The sequence below is a fragment of the Amblyomma americanum genome, chromosome 6, assembly GCF_052857255.1.
Source record: "Amblyomma americanum isolate KBUSLIRL-KWMA chromosome 6, ASM5285725v1, whole genome shotgun sequence".
Lineage (NCBI taxonomy): Eukaryota > Metazoa > Arthropoda > Arachnida > Ixodida > Ixodidae > Amblyomma > Amblyomma americanum.
Window position 1 is genome coordinate 189,065,578 of NC_135502.1, and position 22,320 is coordinate 189,087,897.

Genomic DNA, 22,320 nt, shown 5'->3' on the forward strand with positions numbered 1-22,320 from the left:
CGGGCGCGAGATGATCAGTTCAGAGCGACTGTGTCCAGTATTTGAAATAGGTGAATCCGAACACATCCATCGAGAAGCACATGAGAAAGTTTTGTAATTTTAGAAGGCCCCCCCCCCCAATGGACGGCTTTTGTTTTATATATAAAGATTTTTGGATTAAGGTATACCAGTGCATTTGGATGTCTTGACAGTTGTGAGCCCCCTTTCAGACCCCTTCACAGAAGCAAGAACAGTCAGTTATCTACGGTAACCCAGGTTACTGAATGCACTCGTGAAACAAATAGCGGGATTAGGAATAATTGTGTGTCTTAGAGGATTTGCTGATATACGCAGAGCATGCAAAGTGTAGTGATTAAAAAAGGAAGAAAAAAAAGTTCACGCTCTCCACCCAGGATGAGCGGGGAGGCGTTCGAGACGAGCCGCATCGTGCTGGTGCTGGCTGTGGTGGCAGTGCGGCTGTGCCTCATGCCCCGCTACCTGCAGTCCTACCTCAACCTGGCCCCTGAGAGGATGGCCGACATGCGCAGGGAGGCCGGAAACATCACCAACATCGATCTGCAGCGGAGGGTGAGGAACAGTTGTTCTTGCTCTTCAAGTCAGCAGCTTGGGATAGAGCTTGCTTCTGGCAGAGTGCTTCTCTTCCCAACTCATACATTATGCACCCTGTTAGCCACTTTCCTAGGCTTAACAGCTTAAGTGCAAACACCGTATATTGCTGTGTATGAGTAAAGCAATTTTCCACAAAAACAACCATCTGAAACTGGAACGGTCGAACCATGGGAAGTATGTGCATTCTGCCAGTACCTGTTCTCAGCAGGATAAATAAAATTGTTATAATTTGTGGACAAATGAGTTTCACTGACAAAAACGAATTGTGACCTCCAGGACATGCGTCATGCAGAAATGCGAAACTACAGGACCTTTTGGAATGTTGGGAAGTGTGCCATGCATCAGTGGAGAATGCGACCTTTCAGCGATGAGAGCTCAGGGTGGCTCAAAAGCGCGCTGCATGTAAGAGGAGTACTATGATACCGAGCAGACAGCTTGGCCAGCCACCTCCGTCACTGCTATTTCTGTAGAACTTCATCACGGCGCAATATTCGGCATAGTTATTGAAGGGGTTAATTTCTAAATTTCGTTGCTTTAACTATCATAAGCTTTACTTGAAGGGAAGCTGAAAAGGTTTTCAAATCGCATGAAACGCTGTGGCTGGGAAGAAAGGACCTTGTAAATCATGTGTAAATTTTTTCCCGATTCTGTCCGTAAAGAGAGCTGCAGTCGCTTCTTAAAAACCCGCTGCCGACACGCCCTCGTCGCTTCAGGAGGCGTCGGGTGGGGGGCGGCCGAGAGGGTGAACTGGCGGAAGTGACGCCATTCACGGAGAGTCGGCCAGCCATCAGGCTGCGCTTGCTTCACTGCGGCCCGCGCTTTGGCGAACCACAGATCAACGTAACCTTCTGCCAGTGCCGTTTACTTTCTCTCGTTCGAGCATTCCGTGTAATGCTTGAAGCCTGTATATAAACCAGTTTTGGCATGCTACTTCTTTCGAACAGCACACAGCTTTGTAGAATACGTCGGTTGTTCTCCCCCAGCCTCTTCCACGTTAACCAGACAACCTGGTGTGCAGCATGCCGAAACTGCCTGCACAAAATATGTGCATCCATATTTCTCTTTTCGTTATATTACTTTCTTACCTGTTTGTAAACTCTGCCTTTTCCAGCTGGTTCACATCCATGCTGAGCTAAGGCCACTTCCAGCACTGTCTTTAAGGCACACAGTCTTGAACTCTTTTAAGCTCGTTACACACTGTGTGCCTTTTTGCTTTTTCGTGATTGCTTGCACCTCATGGCAGCACAAGCAATTCTCTTAATCTTTCATCAGCGCACAGCAAACGCAGCTGCACCTAACTGAACAAAAAAGCGATTATATAAGCCTAATATACTTGAGCAAAGCAAACATTTGCATTCATGAGCGCTTGGTCATGGCTGACGATCGGCAATGGCGCCAGAATTCATACTAATTTGTCCTTGAGTCAGAACGGCAAAGTTGTCAGCCGCGTTACGCATACATGTATATCATCCACAAGTAATTCTGCTGGTTGTCTCAATACGCAACAGCAGCAACTATATATCTCGCAGCATACTAGTTTTGATGAGCAACACTGCGAGCTCCGAAATGCAGCCGTAATTATTCTTCAGAAGCGTGTTCAGCATGCAAAAAAAAAAAAAAACAACGTACGGGGGTAAGTGCAGAAGTTTCATGGCTGAGCAGTAGCCCGAACATTCGAAAGAACGAAAGTGCACACGGGAGCTTCCCCCCGGTCGCCTCGTCTCTTCGCGCTGCAGTACAGCAGTGAACCCACACCAACTCATTCAGTTTGGCATTCTTTTGTAGTTCTAAAAGACCTTTGGTAGTAATTAGGCAAGTAACTATAAATAAATGAGCAAACATATGCTTTACCTCGCGCGACTTGTGTAAGCGTGCCGGTGATCTGATTTAGATCATGCTTACAGGCGTTACAAGAAGTTCGTCAAGAGAAAAAAAACAGCAAAAAAAGGACGCAGGACCAGGAGAAGACACACACAGACTGTCGCCGGAAAGAAGCTGGTGGCCGGACATTTATCCAGCAGCGGCACACAACAACGTTTCAGCGAAATTTTCTGTTTTTTTATTGCCACTTGCACATGCACCTACACAAAAGATATGCACGCGCATGCACCTACGCAAAACATATGTATCAGTCGAGATTTTGTTTTCGTGTTACCCTGGTAGGACGCGAAAGGCCCATACTGGGTTAACGAAATTTCCAGCTTGCAGGCGCCGCCTTGTGGTCGCTGCTCTATTAGCTTCTTATCCGGCGGTGGCACCAGTTTTCTGTTCAGTCTGTAGTTCTCAACGATTTCAGAATAGGTTTGCGCGCACTCGTCCTGGTTCCGACAGTCCGGCGGTTCCACGGTTACCCGGAAGAAAAGAATATGGGAATGCGCTGACTACCCCGGAGTCGATGAAAATATTGATAGCAGAGAAAGCTGGGAATCCCTGCTGCGCAGCGAAGAACCCGCTCGGCAGAAACAAGGCAATCCGCCTGGCGGTTGATGCCACGAAGAGATAAAATCTCTTTGTTAGCCTTTGGTCACGGAGGCTCCGGCCCCCACCCTCCAGGCCTGCATGCCATGGGCAGTGAGTAGTAAGAAGTCTCCATTTCCTGTGGAAATGAAAACTGTCATCCATCCATCCATCCAGTCGAGATTTCCAACACGGGAAAATGTCGCGACTTGACTTTCGCTTTCGGCGTACTCTGCGGCGTCGTTGGTTCCGCCGTTTTCTGAAGCTGCTGATGGCTCGAACATGCATGGTGAAAGTCCAAACAGTTCAACACTGCTTTAATTATCCATAATTTCCAAAACGTAGTCCTTAAAAGCTAGCTGAAGAAACGCGCTACGCAGCAACGCCGTCGGTGCCGGTCGGAGATCCCCGAGGATGACGTCACGACAGTCCCGGCCAATCGCGGGCAAGAACGGCGTTCGCTCGGCGCCCTGAGGCACTGGGGCGCGTTTTCTTCTAAAAAACAGCTTTTTGCGTTTATGTCCGTGCTTTTTGAATGAGATATTCTTTTTCAGCAGACTAAAAGCTATAAAATGGCGTAGCGAACTCATTTTTTTCTAAAAGTGCTTCAGCTTCCCTTTAATGCATTTGACCATCCCAGCTCACGCCTAATGGTCATAGTTCTCTAGAACTGTGGTTGGTGGTTGCGAAAGAACGAGTGCGCTCAGGAAGACTGCTATTGTAAGCGTAGAAAAGATATCGAAATCAGGTAAGCTGCCAGACTATACCATGCACTTTTCTGAACATGTTGTGGGAATCTGATTTCTTGTACGTTAATGCATAATATTGTTATAATAGTTACCTAGTTAGGTTACCAGAATGTGCCGTTTTGCAGGCAGGGACCTGCGAGTAAATGTGTTTGCGTAATTTGTATACTTTACATGCAAGCTGACAGAGCTATGCAAAGAGCACTTGATGGAAGGAAATAAACCGAGGTTATTGGACATTTTATGATGAAGATGATAATTCGGCGCATGGCAAATTACGTTCAAGCATACAAAAAACGCACAGTACAAGTATAAGCAACATTATAAACAACACAAGCACTTATCATTACGAAGAACTGGGGCAATGTGCGATGATCTTTATTTCCAGTAATCTATCTCAAGATGTGCGAAACAAAATATTCAGTAACCTCTTTTGATGTACCGTGAATAAGCTTCACGTGAAGCGGCTACAAGCAGAGTGCCAGACGAGGATCGCACCTCTTAGCATAAGCGGCCACCGCTATTGCAGCACGCCACAAAAATCCCCATCTCTCTTGTCCCGTCGCCTCTCCGGCGTTTTCTTCAGTTCACATTGCACCATGGTGAGACAGTAAAACAACACCCTTTGGCAGAAACAAAGGCAGAAAATGAGGTGCAGAGGCACATACCGTGCCTGCTCAACCTTAGCCTGCGTGAAGCTGTGCTTCTACCTCAGTTATCCTCAGTTATTGGTGCTGGCACCTTCTGTCGGCGCTTACTGCATCGCATTGGTCGCCACGAAAGGATGGCCAGGTCCGCGAAGCGCACCCATGGCCCATAGCCTGTCTGCCTTTTGAGTGCGTTCGAGCAAGATCTCCTCTCTTTCTTTGACATGTGTGCCAGAAATGCTTATTTCAAACCACAGCGGCCTTACGCAGAAAATATCATGGGAAGAAGATGACGCGAAAGACATGGATGAGTGCTGACGAGGGCACTTTACAATCCAACTAGCTGTTACAGGTGTAAAGAAGACGACGAGCATATGCGCAAGCCATATGGTCATCGCCTGGTGCATGCTCCTGGCTCCATTGTAAAGAAGGCGACGAGCAAGTGCGCGAGCTGCATGGTCATCGCCTGGCACATGCTCTCGGCTGGACTAGCTGACCTGCTGTTGGCACTGCTCCCGTTAAGAAGCTTCTCAGAATAAATCCCGCCTTACATTTGGTGCAGGTGCCGGGTAACGTCCTCTCGCCCTGAAACTCCGCAACCGAACGCTACCCCCTACCGCGATGCCTAACCACCAAGCCGTCCAAGTGAGCCCGGCCGCCGTCATCTGTGCTGGTTCTCTCCGCCAGCGAGACCCTGCTATCTTCAGTGGCAAGGACGACCATAATGTTAAGGATTGGCTCGCATCGTATGAGCGGGTGAGCGCATACAAGTGGGACGCGGAAACCAAACTGAACAATGTGATTTTCTATCTTACGGGCATTGCGAATCTGTGGTATCGGATCCACGAGGCGGACATTACATCATGGTCTGTTTTCAAATCTAACTTCTGAGAGGTATTCGGCTGCCTGGCAGTCAGAAAACTCCGTGCCAAACAGCGCTTGCGTGCGCGGTCACAGCAGGTTGGCGAGAACTTCACGAGTTACATCGAGGATGTTGTCGATCTGTGCAAGAGGGTGAACGCTCAGATTCCCGAAGCCGACAAGATCAGGCATATTCTCAAGGGCATTGATGACGACGGCTTTCAGATGTTGTTGGCGCGAGACCTGCGCACCGTCGCGGAAGTCGTCACCCTGTGTCAGAGCTTCGACAAACTACACAAGAAGAGGGCTCTGACACGCGAACACGCCACGAATGTTGACTCGCTTGCTGGCCTGAATGATGCAAGAGACCAGTCATCGCTCCAACCGCACATCAAAGCTTCATCCAAGAAGAAGTTGCTCGCCAGCTCTCGCTTATTTCCCGCCATCAAGAACCATCACCACACATAACTCCGAATTTGCGGCACATCATTCAAGAACAGGTCGCTGAAGCTCTCCCGCAAGCCCCTCAGCCCACACCTCTTGCGGCCCCGCTGACATATGCGGACGTTGTTGTGCGACCTCGTCCACCTACCTATTCTCCGCCTCCTGGTCCCGTTCGAGAGCCCGCTGCTTTTATTTCTCCGCCTGCTCATCTGCGAACCTCCTGGGGCACGCCTTATAATAATCGACCACCTGCTCAACTGGGAAACTCCTAGCGCACGCCTGACAACCGCCCGATCTGCTACTTCTGCGGCTTGCCAGGTCATGTGGCGCGGCTTTGCCGTCGACGCATGAACATGTCACGAACACCTCCTGAGGTTTCCGGTTACTGGTCCCAGCGTCAGTACTCACCTCCTGCTGAGCCACCCCTAAGCCGTTCTCTGTCTCTTGAGCGCACCTCCTTCTCTGGACGCCGTTCGCCTTCTCCACGTCGGCGCTCCATCTCTCCGATGCGACGGCGTCCCTCGACCACTCAAGAGGAAAACTAGGTGCCGCAGTTCCTGAGGCGAGAACTGTGCAGTCGTCGAAATTTGAAAGGCCTCGTCTGTCTGCCGCCAATTTAATTGAAGTTTTTGTAGAGGGCGTATCTGTGATGGCGCTTGTGGACACCAGTGCTGCGGTTTCTGTCATGGATGCAGCGCTTTGCCGATCTATGAAGAAAGTGAAGACGCCCTTTCTGGCCTGTCGTTACGAACTGCAAGTGCGCACCTCATCCAGCCATTAGCAGCGTGCACTGCTCGAGTAGTCATGGCAGACATTCTATATTTGGTTGAGGTCATCGTTCTGCCATCATGCTCGCATTCAATCATCTTGGGCTGGGACTTCTTATCGCTTCATGACGCGGTCATCGACTGTGCTCGAGCTCAAGTAGCGCTCTCCACGTTGCCGAATCCCGTGCCAGAGACTGAAACTTGCGGTGCCCCTGTTCCTGCTAAAGCTTCTGTCGCCGACAGTACCGATATTCCTGCGTGCTCTTCCATGATTGTGCCTCTCTCCTGTGCTTGTGTTCGCGATGCCAGTGTCCTCTTCACGCCGTCTCCTACTTTTCTGCGTCGCCATTGCCTGCCGCTGCCTTATGCCCTCCTCACTTTCTCCGCCGGACTCACCGCACTGTGGGTCTTCAACCTGTTTTCAAGCCCCTTCACTTTGCGCCGTGGAGAATGCGTCGGCACCGTGCAGCTCTTTGATTCTGTTTTCAACCATCCCGACGCTGCCGCAGAATCACCGCCGGTCGCCATGGACGCCCTCAGCTCACCTACTCCTGCGCCCGCCCCATTGTTGACTGACCTATTCCTTCGCTTTATCGACGCCACTCTACCTCCAACTCAGCGAACCCAGCTTCTTGCGCTACTTGAGGAGTTTCACTCGTCCTTCGATTGCCACCAAAGCGGATTAGGGCGCACGTCGACTGTCGAGCATCACATTGACACCGGCGCCCATGCTCCTCTGCGACAGCGCCCATATCGTGGTGTTTCCGCCACTGAACGAAGAGTTATTGAAGAACAGGTAGACACCATGCTTCAGAGCGGCGTTATTCAGCCTTCCACCAGCCCCTGGGCTTCCCCGGTTGTCCTCGTCAAAGAGAAGGATGGCTCCGTTCGGTTTTGCATCGATTACCGCCGCATTAATAAGATCACACGCAAAGACGTCTACCCTCTGCCCCGTGATGATGATGCCCAGGACTGTCTACAAGGTGCGGAGCTCTTTTCTTCCCTTGATTTGCGCTCTGGTTATTGGCAGGTCCCAGTGGCAGCTGCAGACGTGCCAAAACCGTGTTCGTGACCCCTGACGGCCTCTACGAGTTTACCGTCATGCCTTTCGGCCTGTGTAACGCTCCTGCTACTTTCGAGCGAATGATGGATACCGTTTTGCGTGGCCTCAAGTGGAAGACGTGCCTGTGCTACCTGGACGATATCGTTATCTTTTCACCTAACTTCCAAACGCATCTATGTCGCCTCTGGGATGTCTTGACATGCCTCACAAACGCAGGCCTGCAGCTAAACTTAAAAAAATGCACCTTTGCAGCCTGTGAACTGACAATTTTAGGTCACGTTGTGTCGAAAGACAGTGTACGCCCTGACCCAGTGAAGCTTCGTGCCGTGACTGAATTTCCTAAACCTTCCACCACTAAGGAACTTCGCAGCTTCCTAGGGCTCTGCTCTTATTTTAGGCGTTTCATTCGCAGCTTTGCCTCGATTGCTGCCCCTTTGACTCAGCTCCTCGGCGCCAATGTCGATTTTTCGGCTTGGTCACCCACCTGCGACGACGCCTACAACACCTTACGTCGTCTCCTCACGGCACCTCCCATCTTGCGTCATTTCGACCCGGAGGCCCCGACTGAAGTTCACACGGATGCCAGTGGCATTGGTCTCGGTGCAGTGCTCGCTCAGCGCAAATATGGATACGACGAATATGTCGTTGCCTATGCCAGCCGCACACTTACAAAGGCTGAGTCTCACTACTCTGTGACTGAAAAAGGGTGCCTCGCCATTGTGTGGGCCTTAGGCAAGTTTCGCCCTTACTTGTACGACCGTCCTTTCGACGTCGTTACGGATCATCACGCCCTTTGTTGGCTTTCCTCTTTGAAAGATCCTTCCTGGTAGTGGTGAATGGTTAATAAGAAAAATTTTCTGATCAAATTTTGGGGCTGTGCATGCATTCTATGGAAGTTACCGATAACTGCAAAAATCCTGCTAGCTGAAATGTCACAACTGTATGAACAGGGGAAAAATTCTATTTGTATATATTTGTAATGTTGTTTTATAGTTATTATTTGAACAGTATGATATTTAAAATACAGCAGCAGAGCTGCCGCGGTGGCTGAGTGGTTACGGCGCTCGGCTGCCGGCCCGAAAGAAGCGGGGTCGATCCCGGCCACGTCGGTGGAATTTCGATGGAGGCGAAATTCTAGAGGCCTGTGTACTGTGTGACGTCAGTGCGCGTTAAAGAACCCCAGGTGGTCGAAGTTTCCGGAGCCCTTCACTACGGCGTCTCTCATAGCCTGAGTCGCTTTGGGACGTTAAACTCCCATAAACCCATAAACCTTAAAGTACAGCAGCATAATGCTTAAGTTGAATGTTAAACTAAGTTTGCAGTGCCAAATTTGCTTTTTAACAACAGCATATCCATAAACTGGGACAATGCAGAATGATCTTTATCGCCAATAAACTACCGCACAATACTGAACGAAATTGTCACTGTCCTTTTTTGACACCAGTAATACAGTAACCCCTCATTATAACGAATACTGCGAAAAAATTCGCTATAAGCGGTAATTTGTTATAAGCGACCACCTGAGAAAAGCTAAAGCAGTCGAGCAGCTGCGATGAAGTCAAAATACAATGTATTCAGTGAAGGAAAACTTTATTTAGGTGCAAGAAAAGCAGTGAACTTTGGCTGTTTCAAGTTCCTACTGGGGTGCATGCAACTCCTGCTCTAATCTGATCAAGCATTGCACTAGGCGGTGGTCGCCGCCCATGCATTCAGTCTTTGGGACATTTCAAATCGCAAAGGCAGTGTCCGCTTTTATGGGGTGGCCACGGAACGCTACAAGAGTATCGCGCTGGAAAGCACCGCAAATTCCGTGTGGCTCGAGTCTGAGGTTGTGTTTGTTGTGCCCAAAAAACGATCAGCTGCTCATTGTGGGCACGCAGTGCAATTGTGAAAACTGAACATTTTTGCAGTAGGAGCTTTACATGATTGCTGGGAAATTTTTTCCCCGAGGTGTGCAGTCGTGAAGTTTACAAAGCAAGAGTTTTTGACGCAACGTTGTCGACAACACTGCGAATTCTACGTTTTGAGTGTCGGGGTTAACGCAGCGTCGAGTCCGCGCCGTTAACAAGTGTTTAGGAACAAAATTCAATGACCCTACCACGCGTTTAGACCCTTTTTCTAGTCGGATGGCGCGAATTGAGCATGACCGACTTGAGAAAATCGCCGGGGAAACAGCATGGTCACGTTGACCTGCCATGTTGACAGCCTGACTCGCCGCTGGCGACGCTCGGATTTTTCGTGTTTTTGGCAAGTTATCAGTTGATTTGCACCGTCAAAAGTGCAACGAAGCTAGGGGCAGTGTTTTATTGCGATGCAGGCTGATTATGACGAGCGGCAAGCAAATTTCTAGACCGGCTTCCGCAAAGTCGTTTTCTAGATTTGTTAACATAGCTCCTCATGTCGTAGGGCTTGCGACCAGCAGTCGCTTGCGACCGGGCAGCAGCTATACAAACATCATTGTTCTTACCTTTAAGCGTGACTTGTGGGTCACCTTCCCATTTAAAGCGACAACTCTCGGGAATGACGTTGTTCACACGCTTTCAAGAGTTTCGTCTGCTTTGGCAGATGTGAAATGGTTATGCTTAGCGACGACTACGGCAGCCAGAGAGCAGCTCAGTTCGTTCGTTGCCCGGCGCGTCCATTGTTGGCATCGTTGCCAAAAGCTCGGCCCACTCGCTGATTGGGTCAGTGGTTTGCGGCTCGCAGTTGCAATGCTGGAAGATTGAGCACCGAGCGACTGGCCTGCGACTGACGCTTTTCAACCAATGCGACTGTTTGCGACTGTCGCTTTTCGACCAAAACAGTCGCACAACCTCTGCGACTCGCAAGTGTGAAAGGGCCCATATTCGAAGGGACACTTCTTTTGGGGTTTTTAGCACGTTTCATCACCAGAAATGCTCTTTAGAGCGGTAAAACTTTGCTCATCGAGTGAACCTCATGGAATGCTACAGCGTAAGTCTGTCCGCGGTCTTTTGGCCACTTTTCAACATCCGAGAGACTGCGGTTTTCTGGTATTGCAAAGCATCAGGAAAACTTTATTTTCGTCTGGATTCTATCATGGTGGACACCAGTGATGCAATTGCAACCAAGATTAATGGTTCTGGCGTGCTGCACCGTGGAGTTTGACAGCTTCGTTTTGCTCTGCTATAAACAGCTGGGGGTACTCACTTGGTACCCGTTACTAGGCAGGTCATCGGTCGTAGGTTTGGTACTTTTGTGGCCTGTTCTGTGCCTGCATCAGACTAATTCGTCGGCGATATTAATTTGACACTGCATACACAAAAGGGTCACCACTGCTCGGCGGCGGTGATGTCTCCGCTCGCCACTTTGCTCTAAGCAAGTCAAGCTCTTCATGCGCTTCGAGTAATGCGGCTTAAAATGCATGCTTTGGGGTCGGGACCGGAACAAATTTCGAATAAAGCGATTTCGTTATAACGAGGGATTACTGTACATCCATGAAGACGGGGCGTCACTTGCGACTGATTCATTATTGTCTATTTTTTATTTTGTTATCTTATTTCTGTTTTGCTGATCTTATTTCGTTACCCATTTCTCTTTTCATGGCCCAGCATGCTTAGTTGGCGTCTCACTCGCTGCTTTCATTGCTGCCCTAGCTCTGATCAGTTTACCTGGATATTTCTTTTTATCCGGCACCTTGAGCGTAGGCTTCAAAATGGACAGGTGTTCGATCTTGGGCTGACGCGTCCAAGCGACAGTATGCTCTCGCATTTGGACTGTTTCATGCATGGATGGAAGTTAATGAAGGCTACGATTCCAAAGCACAGCATAACAGCACAGTACAGCAGAGCATAGCAAAGCACTGCAGTTTAACACGTGGGAAGAAAGGCAGCAGGGATAGCCGAGTTTAACAGCAAACACCATCCTTGCACTTTCCAGACCTGGCCATCACCGCAGCCTTTCTTCCCGTATGCTAAATGCCAGTCTCTCGTGCCATGCTTTTGAAATCGGCGTCTTCATGCACTTTCATTCATGCTTGATATAGTCCAAATGCAAGAGCACGATGCCACTATAACATGCAAGCCCAAGATCGACCACGTGTCCGGTTTGAAGCCTATGCTTGATAATAATAATAGAGCAGCGCATAAGACCGGATCACCAACTTGCCCAACGAACAACACTTCTATGCTTGATGGCACTTGATCAAATGCTTGATGAAACTAGCTAGGCATCTCATTTGAACAAATTGAACAATATCCCAGATGATTTTGAAGAATTGCAAAACATGGCAAGCAGCGTTCCTCCACTTGTGTTCAACTGCCTGGCCTCTCACACTGTCGCAGTAGATGGCACAACTGCGCACAGAGGGTGCCACAGTATCTTGGAACAAATGCCAGTTTGCATGGCTGCGCAAGGAAGGTGCCATGAGTCAGTGCACTCACAAAATTGGAGCTGACTTGTTAACGCATTCCTCTCAGCATCCTTCGCTTTGATCGCCTATGAATTTTTCAAGCAGTTATGGGTTAGCTTGAGTAGTTTAAACTAACAGGGGAACTGGTAGTAGTTGAGTGATTTGTCTTGGACATTAAGGGAATGTGGCTAAAGTAAAATTGAAAATTGGTTTTTGTGGAAAGGAAATGGCGCAGTATCTGTCTCACATATCGGGAGGGGACCCCTGAACTGGGCTGTAAGGGAAGGGATAAAGGAGGGAGTGAAAGGAAGAAAGAGGTGCCAGTTATGTAGCGGAGGTCTCATAATTTCCACCACCTGGGGATCTTTAACGAGCACTAACATCCCACAGCACACAGGAAGGCACCTTTTGCGTTTCGCCTCCATCGAAACGTGGCCACCGCGGTCGGGTTCGAACCCGGGAACTCCGCATCAGTAGCTGAGCGCCCTAACCACTGAGCCACTGCGGCGGGTGGCTAAAGTGCAAAGACCTAAAATCTGTGTTTTGTGCTGAGCTCTGTTTTTGTTATCCCCGTTGCTTCTCTCCTCTCAGGTGGTTCGGGTTTTCTATTACCTGTGTGTGGTGGCCCTGCAGTACATCACACCCCTGCTTGCCTGCGCATTCACAGCTCTGCTGCTGAAAACCCTCGGTGAGTGAAGCAGTTTGTGCATTGGTTCCAATATGCTCCAAATGGAACTTGCATTGCTATGTAGTCATGTTATCGCTGTCAATGTCATTGCAAGCCTGCATGTTAAGTTACGTCGTTACAGTTTTACTGCTAAGCCTCAAGGTTTTTTTAGTTAATTATTTTGAAGATACTCCCAGCGTTCATTTGAGGCCTTAGGCATGAGTGGGAAATACAGATACAATCAAACAGAACACAGCATAAAAGCATTGCAAGACATTTTTCGCATAGTTTGCGCATGCAAAAATGGAAAAATGGAGGCACATGAGTCCTACTTGTAGGCCGTCGCTGTGACAGGAAAAATGACAACAAATAAATAAACAAAACAGGTTACACTTTATCTGTTTTCAAAAAAGATTTACATATCTATGTTTTTCTTTAGCGCGCCGCAGAATGACTCAGCCGACCGACTTTCCAGTGTGTCTGGAGATAGCAAGTGCCAATCTCGGACCGTTCATGGGAAATACGAATTTTTAAACCATCTGTTTTACTAGAATATTCCTTTAATTTTCTTGAGTGGTGCCATCGCGTTGGATGTCTAGTGACTGGTTCAAAATACTTATTCTTGTCTACTCCTACTTTATCATGGTACAGTACGTATTTACACGATTGTAAGGCGACCTATTTTTCAAAACTTTAAAATCCGAAGTTGGGGGGTCGATTTAAAATCGAAATGAAAACATCGCACTATAAGTAAAGGTGAGACAAACAAGCTATCTGGCCTGCTACAGCGTGGTTGCATTTTTGCTGCGCGGCTCCGGCTCCATCGCATCGCTCTTGGTGCTGGCCTTGAGCAGCTGCTATGTCAACCTGCAGAACTGGCGCCCCTCTCTGCGCGCGGGGGCGGCGGCCAATGGCGGCTATCGATAAGCAGCAAACTGGCACCCAACACTCACCACACGTGACTGCTGATTGCGGTTGCTGATAAGCGGTAGTAGTCCGATAACGCAATCACGTTCCGCAATCGCGATAATGCAGGCGCGTCCAACAAGTTTTTACTTTCAAATGCACGCTCGGCGCTCAAGGGAGCGTTGATAGTTGACGGAAGGGCCGCTGTTCCAATTGAAGCGGCACCCTCACTTGGAACGAAAGCGGTGCCAGGGAGTGCCGATAGCCAACGGCAGAGCCGACGCGATTCACGCGCAGGTTCTCTTTGGCTTTGCCAGCTGCATTTCACAAGTTTTTAATGTAGTGCTTCGCCAGTCGTCATTTGTTTTGCAGGTCCGGCAAGCGACCGGCGCTCGTTCACGGCTACATTCAAGATGGCTGCCTGTAAAAGATCTGTGGATTTCCGTGGCTTGATTCGAACTATCCATCTTTTTTTTTTTTTTTTGTCGACGGCGTGGCGCCGAGAAGCGGCGATTTCCCTGTTAATCCCCGTCAGTGGGTCGGCAAGAAGCGTGCAGGGTGAGGCAGGCGGGCGTTGACTGGCCAAGGCAAAGACCATGCTTGAGGGAAGGAGAGAGTACGTTTTCTCTCGCTCGTCTAGGTTCAAGGGGTTGTCACTGCTGGGCGAGACAGGTCTGGACGCTCGCGCTTGACTGAGAACAATTAAGCGTAGCGCACAATCAGTGCAGACGTGGCTGTCAGAAGCCGCGGCTGAGGTTGCCGAAGCCCGAGGACAGGGCATACCAACGGGTCCCGAGAAGCGGACCAGCTTAACGAAACGTAGATGTAAAAAGGGGATGCTGAAGCACGTTCAGAGGCAGCAACGACAGACTGGCGCCGCTTTCCAGATTTTGTGGGGACGCCTGTCAACAGTCATCGCGAGGACGAGTAGTTTGCTTCTCGCGCCGGTAGCGGCTCGGTTGAGATCAATAATTGGCGTAAAGCTGGGAGCCACCAGGGTCCCGGGTTCCCGGGGAGCCGGCGACCCGGGAGAATGTTTTGGTGTATTTTCATATGTTTCTCTTTTTACTTTGTAAGGGAGAGAGTTTTAGTAATACTCTGGAAGTATGAGGCGTGGCACGTAAACCTAGTGGGCCAATCATTTCGAGAGTCCATTCCCGGAATTACATTTTCTTATAGCAATTTTGATGTTCTTTTCGTGCTATGTATTTTAGGGAGAGGGTTTGAACCTTGCCGAAACTGAAAGGCATGTCATGCAATTTGTAAACCAATCATGTGTTAGTTTGTTATTATTGGGTGATGTAAGGGGTGGGCCAGGCTTCAAGCTCTTTAAAACCGTGCCCCAGAGCCTGAAAATTTGTTCTGAGCTAAATTTAGATCCCTTGCATTTTCGACAATGTGAGGGAGGGAAGATTTTCTCTTGGCCAGTTCCATGTAATCTTGCTCGCCGTTTATTCTGTTGTAAATATGTGAATTTCTGTATAAAGTTTCAGTTTGCCTTCAGTCAAGTGTTGCCTGAGCTCGTCTGTTATACAGTCTCGGACGGTGGGGCACCTGTTGTGGAGCCTGAAGAACGAGCCTTAACACTGTCATTCGGTACGCTGAAGAAACAGAAACAAACAACTGTGTGTCGGGCCGCAAGTTCTACGTTCGCAACGGGTGGTACAGGTGTGGCAGCTGCAGCGAGGCAAAATTTTCAGCTTTCCACGCGACGTCGTGATGTGGCTGTTTGCGAAGTGCGGGATTTCGGTGTACGACGACGTTAGAACAACGTGCGGTGGGACTGCTGCAGCGATCACGACAGCAGCGCTAGTGAGGACGATGGTGCAAGTGTGGACGAGTAATCCAGTGACTAATACATTCTCGTTTTGGATTGTGCCCCCGGGCGCTCCTGCGCGCGGCAGCTGATAGCGGCTGGCGGTAAACGGCGGCCACTGGATAATGCTAGCACGTTCAACTATTCAAGGACAAACTTAAACAACCTCGAAGTTTTTTTTTTTTTTTTGGAAATGTGATATGGGGGGGGGTCGACTTACATTTGAGTCGACTTACAATCGTGTAAATATGGTAAATACATGAACTTCAACCTTTCTCTATAGCGTCTGATTTGTAGTGGGTCTAAGCCAGCCTGTTTAACAAGTATGCTTGGTGAAGTGCACCACTTCACCAAGAACTGAATAGAAATCTTGCCGATTTTCTTTGGATGCTCTCCAACTTGTTGATGTTTTGCTGGGTCCATGGGTCCCATACAATTGAGCAATATTCAAGGATTGGTCTAATAGAGGTTTTATACACTAGAAGTTTTATTTCTTGCGTTTACTGTCGCAAACATCTCAGATATCCCAGTTTCTTCATGGCCTTTTTTGTGATGCAGGTTATGTGTTCATTCCCTCTCAGGTCGGATGTCAAAACTACACCTAAGTATTTGTAACTTATTAAAGAAGAGGGAGCCTGTCCATTGATGCAATATTTTTTTGGTGACTGCCATTGCTACTGTTTTCTTTGTGTTTATCTTCATTTGCCATGTCGAGCACCATGTTTCGATAGAGGTGAGTGAAGAATTTAATACGGCCTGATCTCTTGGGCTGTTAATTTCATTATAAAGGGTTCAGTCATCTGCAAGCAACCTGATTTTCACCGGTATATTCATTACGATGTCATTAATAGAGATAAGAAAAAATAACGGGAGAGAAGCAACTTTTGGTGACACACGCGGTCAAATGCTTTTTCGAAATCTAAGAAAATCATGTCAACCTGACCTTGCCTATCTAGAACTGCTGCGATGTCGTGAACATTTCGACTAGTAGTCGATAACCCTTTACGGAACCCGTGCTGCGTACAATCTATGATGTTGTCAAGTTCGATAAACATCGTAATGTGCTTGAAAGTAATATGCTCGAATGTCTTAGCGCATGTGCACAGTATTGAGATGGACCTGTATGAAGTAATTAATGAGCGGTCTCCTGTTTTGGATATTGGCTTAATCTTGTCATATTTCCAATCATTTGGTAACTGTGCTCGCGACAAGGATTTGCTAAATAATGAACACAAGTAATAAGAGCAGTACTGTCAAAAAATTGACCGGGTGTACATACGAGCAGCATTTAAATGAAAATAAATACAGTAAAACCTCGTTAATTCGTACTCGAGGGGGACCGGAAACGCAAAAACGCGGAAATGCCATCACGCCCGGCAGCATGGGCCGAAGCTAAAACAGACATATCTGAGATCGTTATCGCTTGCTACACACTACTACACATTTGCGACGGGCGATTGCGGGTATTAAAATCATAGAGCCCGAACGGCGAAGGAAATAAAGTTAATCAGTTTATGCACCTGGAACTAATATCAAAATGCATTCGCATGAGCAGCAAGCTTAATGATTAAGTATGACACAATGCTTCAAAAACATGTTTACTAACAACAGAATGGCAAAGTGTATCAAAGCGAAAAATGATCGGTCATGCGCATTTGTTAGCGTTTTCTTTGCCGCGACTCAACAAGCATCATCTGCAACTTGCCCAACAGCTCTAACGCAGCATCCGAATTATCATCGGCGGAGAAGTGGCGCGCAGCCAGATCGAGTGCTGACGCTGTTTCACATGCACTAGGGGGTGGCAATGGATCGTCAGACTCGTCGTCGTCAGCTGTGCTCGCCGCGCCCGAGTCGTGCGGCGTCTGGTCAACGCATGCCACCTCAATAATCTCGGCATCGCTTAACGGCCCCGATGTCTCCACGCCGCTGTCAATGTCCACGAAGCTCTCGAAGTCAACACCCTCTGATAAAGCAGCGTAGGCAGGGTCCAGCGCGACGGAGTCCTGACACTGAACATCCAACTCTGCCGTGCTGCAGGCTTCTGGGCCTTCACTGAAGCCGCACTTCCGATAACAGTTCGCGATTGTGACCGCCTTGACAGCATTCTACGATGTTGCCAGCATGTGGCACGCTCCAAGCAGATTGGACAGCGGAAAATGTCCATACAAACAAGAATCCGCTCTAGGAGGTGGCGCCTGTACAGTGTTTTGAGGTTTTTAATAACCCCAAGTTCCATAGGCTGCAGCACAGCTGTGGTGTTTTTCAGCAGAAATGCCAGACGGATCGCCTTCAGTCCGCTTATGACACAATGGGCTGAACAGTTGTCGACGAACAACAGAATGTTCCTGTTCTGTGCCGCGAACTTGCTGTCGAGTGTGCGCAGCCAGTCGGTGAAAATTGCTCGCGTCATCCGCGACTTTTTGTTGAAACTCTAATCGACAGGGAGAGTTTTTAGGCCTTTAAAGCAGCGAGGCTTCACTGCTTTGCCTACAACTAGCAAGCGGCACCGTTCCGTGCCAGTCGCGTTTGCGCACACCAACACTGTTACTCTTTCCTTACTTCTCTTACCGCGCGTATGAGCACGTTATGAACACGTGTTGCCTTTGTAACTCACAGTCTTGTTTGGGAGCAACACAAAAATAAAGCACGGTTTCATCAGCATTGAAGAGATCGCTGGGCGAGTAATCGTCAAGGTATTCCTTTAGTTGGCCTGAGATCCAATTTTCACACGTTTCTTCATCGACTGCGACTGCCTCTCCACAAACGCTTTTAAACGTAAGTCCATAACGGGCCTTGAAACTCGACAATCAGCCTTCCAATGCGCTGTAGTCACTTATGCCCATCTGGCTGGCGAAGTCCGCGGCCTTTGCAGCAAATATCAGTCCACTTAGTGGAATGTTCCTGCTGCGAACGTCGTTAATCCATGCCATTACAGCATTCTCCATCTCGGGATGAGCCGATGTTTATAGTCGTTTCCGCGAAGGCTCCATCTCCTTTTGAAGCGCATCGAAGATCGAGTCCTTGTTCTTGAGGTAGGTGGACAGCGTGCTTTTCTTGACTGCGAACTTCTCGGCGATCACTCTTTGTTAGGAGACCACGTTCGGCCTCCTGTAATATCTCCACCTTCATCTTTAAATCCTTTGCAGAGTACTTTCCTCGGTATGCCATGATTGGCACAGTCGATGAGACGTCACTGGCTAGACACCAAGCAAACGAGGAATATCCCGCAACACAAACTTCGCTAGACACCGCGGCAACAAAAAGATTACTCGAGGCGCAAGATGTGCCGGGTGCTGCGTGCAGTAGGAAGGATAGGAAAGAGGCTCTCGCTACCCAAGCTGCACGCAAAAAAGTGTGCCGGAAGCCACGCGTTCTCGCAAGGGCTACTGGGAGTGTTTAGCCGACAGCACAGCAAATAAAACGCTGGGCACAGCGGTGTCGTCTGCTGCATGGGCAGGCATGTTGGGACGGCGCCCAAGTAGAGGGAAGCAGGTGAGGGGGGGAGCCCGCTTGATTGAAACAACTTTTATTTCCATCATAAAAAAGCGTGGCTTCAAAAAAAACGTGACGTAACCACCTCTCCTGAGTATTTTCCTTCCTCAATGGTCGCGTGCATCTCCAACGATCACGGCCACCTCGGCGCAACGAAAACCTGCAACGGCTTGTGCCGCAGCCGCCATGGCCAGAGCATAGGCGGCGCCCGCGCTAGGGTGGCTACCCGCGCGACCACGCGTCATCCAAAAATAGGCAAGCCAGCGCTTCGGCGCTCCGGCAGCGAAAGCCTGCTACAGCATGCACCGGAGGGTTGGTTCGGGCAACGAAATTCACGTCTCGCCTCGTGCATGCTGACATGCTTGTGGGCTTATTTTTTTTTCTCATCGTTCTGCTTTTTTTTTTAATTTTCAGTGCATTGTACCTGCTACGAGGCGACTTCTATATGCGAGGAGCAATGCCAGCCATCGGCGCTTAGTTTGAATTATCCGACGTGAATACCGGAATATTCGAATTATCGGAAGTTTTGGCCCACTGAAATGCACAGGGCTTTGCCGAGACCTGGCCATCAGTTCGAATTAACCGGAAGTTTGAATTAAGCGATTTCTAATTAACGAGGTTTTACTGTACTGTCACCATTGTGCAACTTGTCGAGTCGCATTTGTTTCAAGGTAAGGGTGTCTTTCGGTACTTTTTTCATTCAGAAAGATTTTTTTCATTTTTAGAATTGGTTAGTTGCGGGGTAGACCTATATTCTGGTTCGACCTGTAATCCAGTTTTTACAGTATTTCTAGTTTGGATTCAGTTTCGTTTAGGTGCCTTTGGATGTTCTTTTGGCCCTCGAGTAATTCAGCTAGCATTTGTTCAGTCGGGGGCCCGAGGTTGGGCGCTACATCGCCACAAAGCATCAACAAAGTAAAACAAAATCATTGAAATCAAGGAGGACCATAGCGACACTATGTGGGCACCTCAGCTGCATGAAACGTCAGTTGCTTGTTTTAACATTAGAAAATGTGTTACTGACCTGAATGTAAAATACAAGCGTGTTTGACATGATGCTGACATGCGGCCAGCCGACGTGCCCACTGAAGGAACTTGAAGGCAGCGTGCTTTTTATAGCCGGAGTAGTTGATGTCGATGAATCTGGCCGTGATAGCGCCCAGCGGTCGTCATACCATGGTGGTACTTGTGTGCAGCCTCCGTGGGAGAAGGGCGCTTGGATGACTGGGTACACAGAAGCTTGACAGGGTGACTGGTATGCGCAGTCTTCGTAAGGGGAGGGTTATTCGATGACTGAGCATGCTGATGCTTGCAGTGTGTTGGCCGTCAGTGTTGAGACAAGCAGGAACGTCTGCATGTAAAATACGAGCGGGTTTGACATGAGGCTGACACGCGGCCAGCCGACGTGCCCACTCTGCATATAAATACTATGAGTGCACCTTATTTACATGATTGTAAGTCAGCCTATTTTTCAAAATTTGAAAATCCAAAGTGGGGGGGGGGGGTCAACTTAAAATAGAAACCTAAGCATCACGCCATAAATAGAGGCGATACAAGTGAGATATCAGGCACGCTACAGCATGGTTGCATTTTTGCTGCGCGGCTCCGTCACATCACTCTTCCTGCTGGCCTTGACAGCTGCTACATCAACGTGCAGAACCGGCATCCCCACCCCACGCGCGGCAGCCGATGGTGGCTGTCGATAAGCAGCAAACCGGCACCAGCCCACTCCCCACACGTGGCCGCAGATTGCTGCTGCTGATAAGCGGCTTCGGCCCGATAATGCCTTCGCGTTCTACTCTAACTAGGCGTCGTCCGTCGTCCAACTTTTTGGTTTACTTTCAACTGCGCACTCGGCACTCAAGGAAATGTGGATAGTTGATGGAAGAGCCGCTGTTCCAATCGGGACGGCACCCCCACTCGGAACCGCAGCGGCGCCAGGGAGTGTCAGTAGCCGATGGAAGAGCCGATGCCGCTCACGCGTTGTTCCTCTTTGGCTCTGACGCATTTGACCACTGCCGGCCGTGTTTCACAAGCTTTTAATGTAGTGCTTCGTCAGTCATTTGTGCTGTGGGTCCGGTAAGCGACCGGCGCTCATTCACGACTACATTCAAGGTGGGTGTCATTCTTTATGCCTAAGAAACGAACAACTGTGCGCCGGGCCACAAGTTTGACGTTTGCAACAGGTGATACAGGTGTGGCAGCTGTAGCGAGGCAAAGTTATCTGCTTTTCCACGCGATGTCGTAATGTAGCTGTTTGCGAAGTGCGCGATTTCTCTGCATGACGATGTTAGAATGACAAGCTGTGGGACCGCAGCAGCACTAGTGAAGATGATGGCGCAAGTGTGGACGAGTAGTCCAGCGACTAATACATTTTCGTTTTGGAATGTGCCCACGGGTGCGCCCGCGCACGGCAGCCGATAGCAGCTAGTGATAAGTGGAGGCCCCAGGATAATGCTATCGCGTTCTCTTATTAAAGGCCAAGTGTAAACGACCTCCAAGTTTGTTTTCTTTTTTTCAGAAATATGATGTGGGGGGTTGGCTTACATTCAAGTAGACTTACAATCGTGTAGATACGGTAAATTTCACCTTCTTGTGCACATCCCATTTCTCTGTCTTCTCTCTTCTGCACCACTATGTGTCCTAGCCAGTGTCCATTTTGTTCTCACAATTTCAACAAAGGTAGTTCAGCTAGGCAGCAATGCTTTAGTAATGGCAGTGTTATAGCAGTTGTGATGAAACTTTTTTCGGGCTGCTTTTTTTATACAGTTGTTATCCGTGCTTGCCCAAATTGGTGGGTCGCCTAAATGAACTGTTATGTTGCTCTTAATGGTCATGATTTTCTAAGGTAAGGCAGAGACTTGGACAATTTGGTGAATCTTGGAATTAGAAGTGGTGATGTCCCTGATTTGTTCTAAGACGCACAAATGCTCCACAGTATGTAATTTTCATTGCTGCGTCGTTTTTGCTTGTTTTTTCTTTTCTTGATTACTTTTCTGTACATACCGCATATCACCACATTATTTATTGAAGTCAACCACCCAACTTGTAGCCCTGTGTAGTCAAAAATATTTTGACTGAACATACAACTCAATGCCCCCCCTCCATCTTGCCTGAAGAGATGTATCGAAAGTTCGCCGTGAAATCGCTTGTTTGGGTTGTGTCATCCTTTCCACATTTGTGAGGGTCCACACAGAATGAGGGGAAACAAGACACAATTAAGACTCAGTAACAAAAAGAACATGTTTAATAATATGGCTTGAACTGCAACTGGTGCCAGTGCTGCTCATCCAATGGGATGTGGCGATTTGGCAGACAAGTCTCTTTCCTGGAGCTATTGCATGTACTACGTGATGCTCAGCGGTGGCTTCAGTAAATGTTGCAATGGCGGCTGCTGTGGGGTGGGGTGGCTGTTGCCCAGTCGCATCGCCGGTTCTTGAACCGTGACAGATTAAAAGGCTTCAAACTGCTTTCAG

General features: G+C 48.7%; 1 protein-coding gene across 6 annotated transcripts in view; it reads left to right on the forward strand.

Annotated features, from left to right (window-relative positions):
• Positions 1-22,320, forward strand: part of emei (transmembrane protein 161-like emei) — a 56,718-nt gene that overhangs the window by 28,661 nt on the left and 5,737 nt on the right. For 4 of the 6 annotated variants that reach the window (XM_077628155.1, XM_077628156.1, XM_077628159.1 and 1 more), the window contains 2 exons: positions 393-567; positions 12,555-12,651. In XM_077628155.1, the coding sequence (XP_077484281.1) occupies positions 393-567; positions 12,555-12,651 (272 nt within the window). Of the gene's footprint in view, positions 1-392; positions 568-12,554; positions 12,652-13,890; positions 14,243-22,320 lie in introns of those variants that run through there. The other 2 variants (XM_077628157.1, XM_077628158.1) reach the window with 2 other exon arrangements.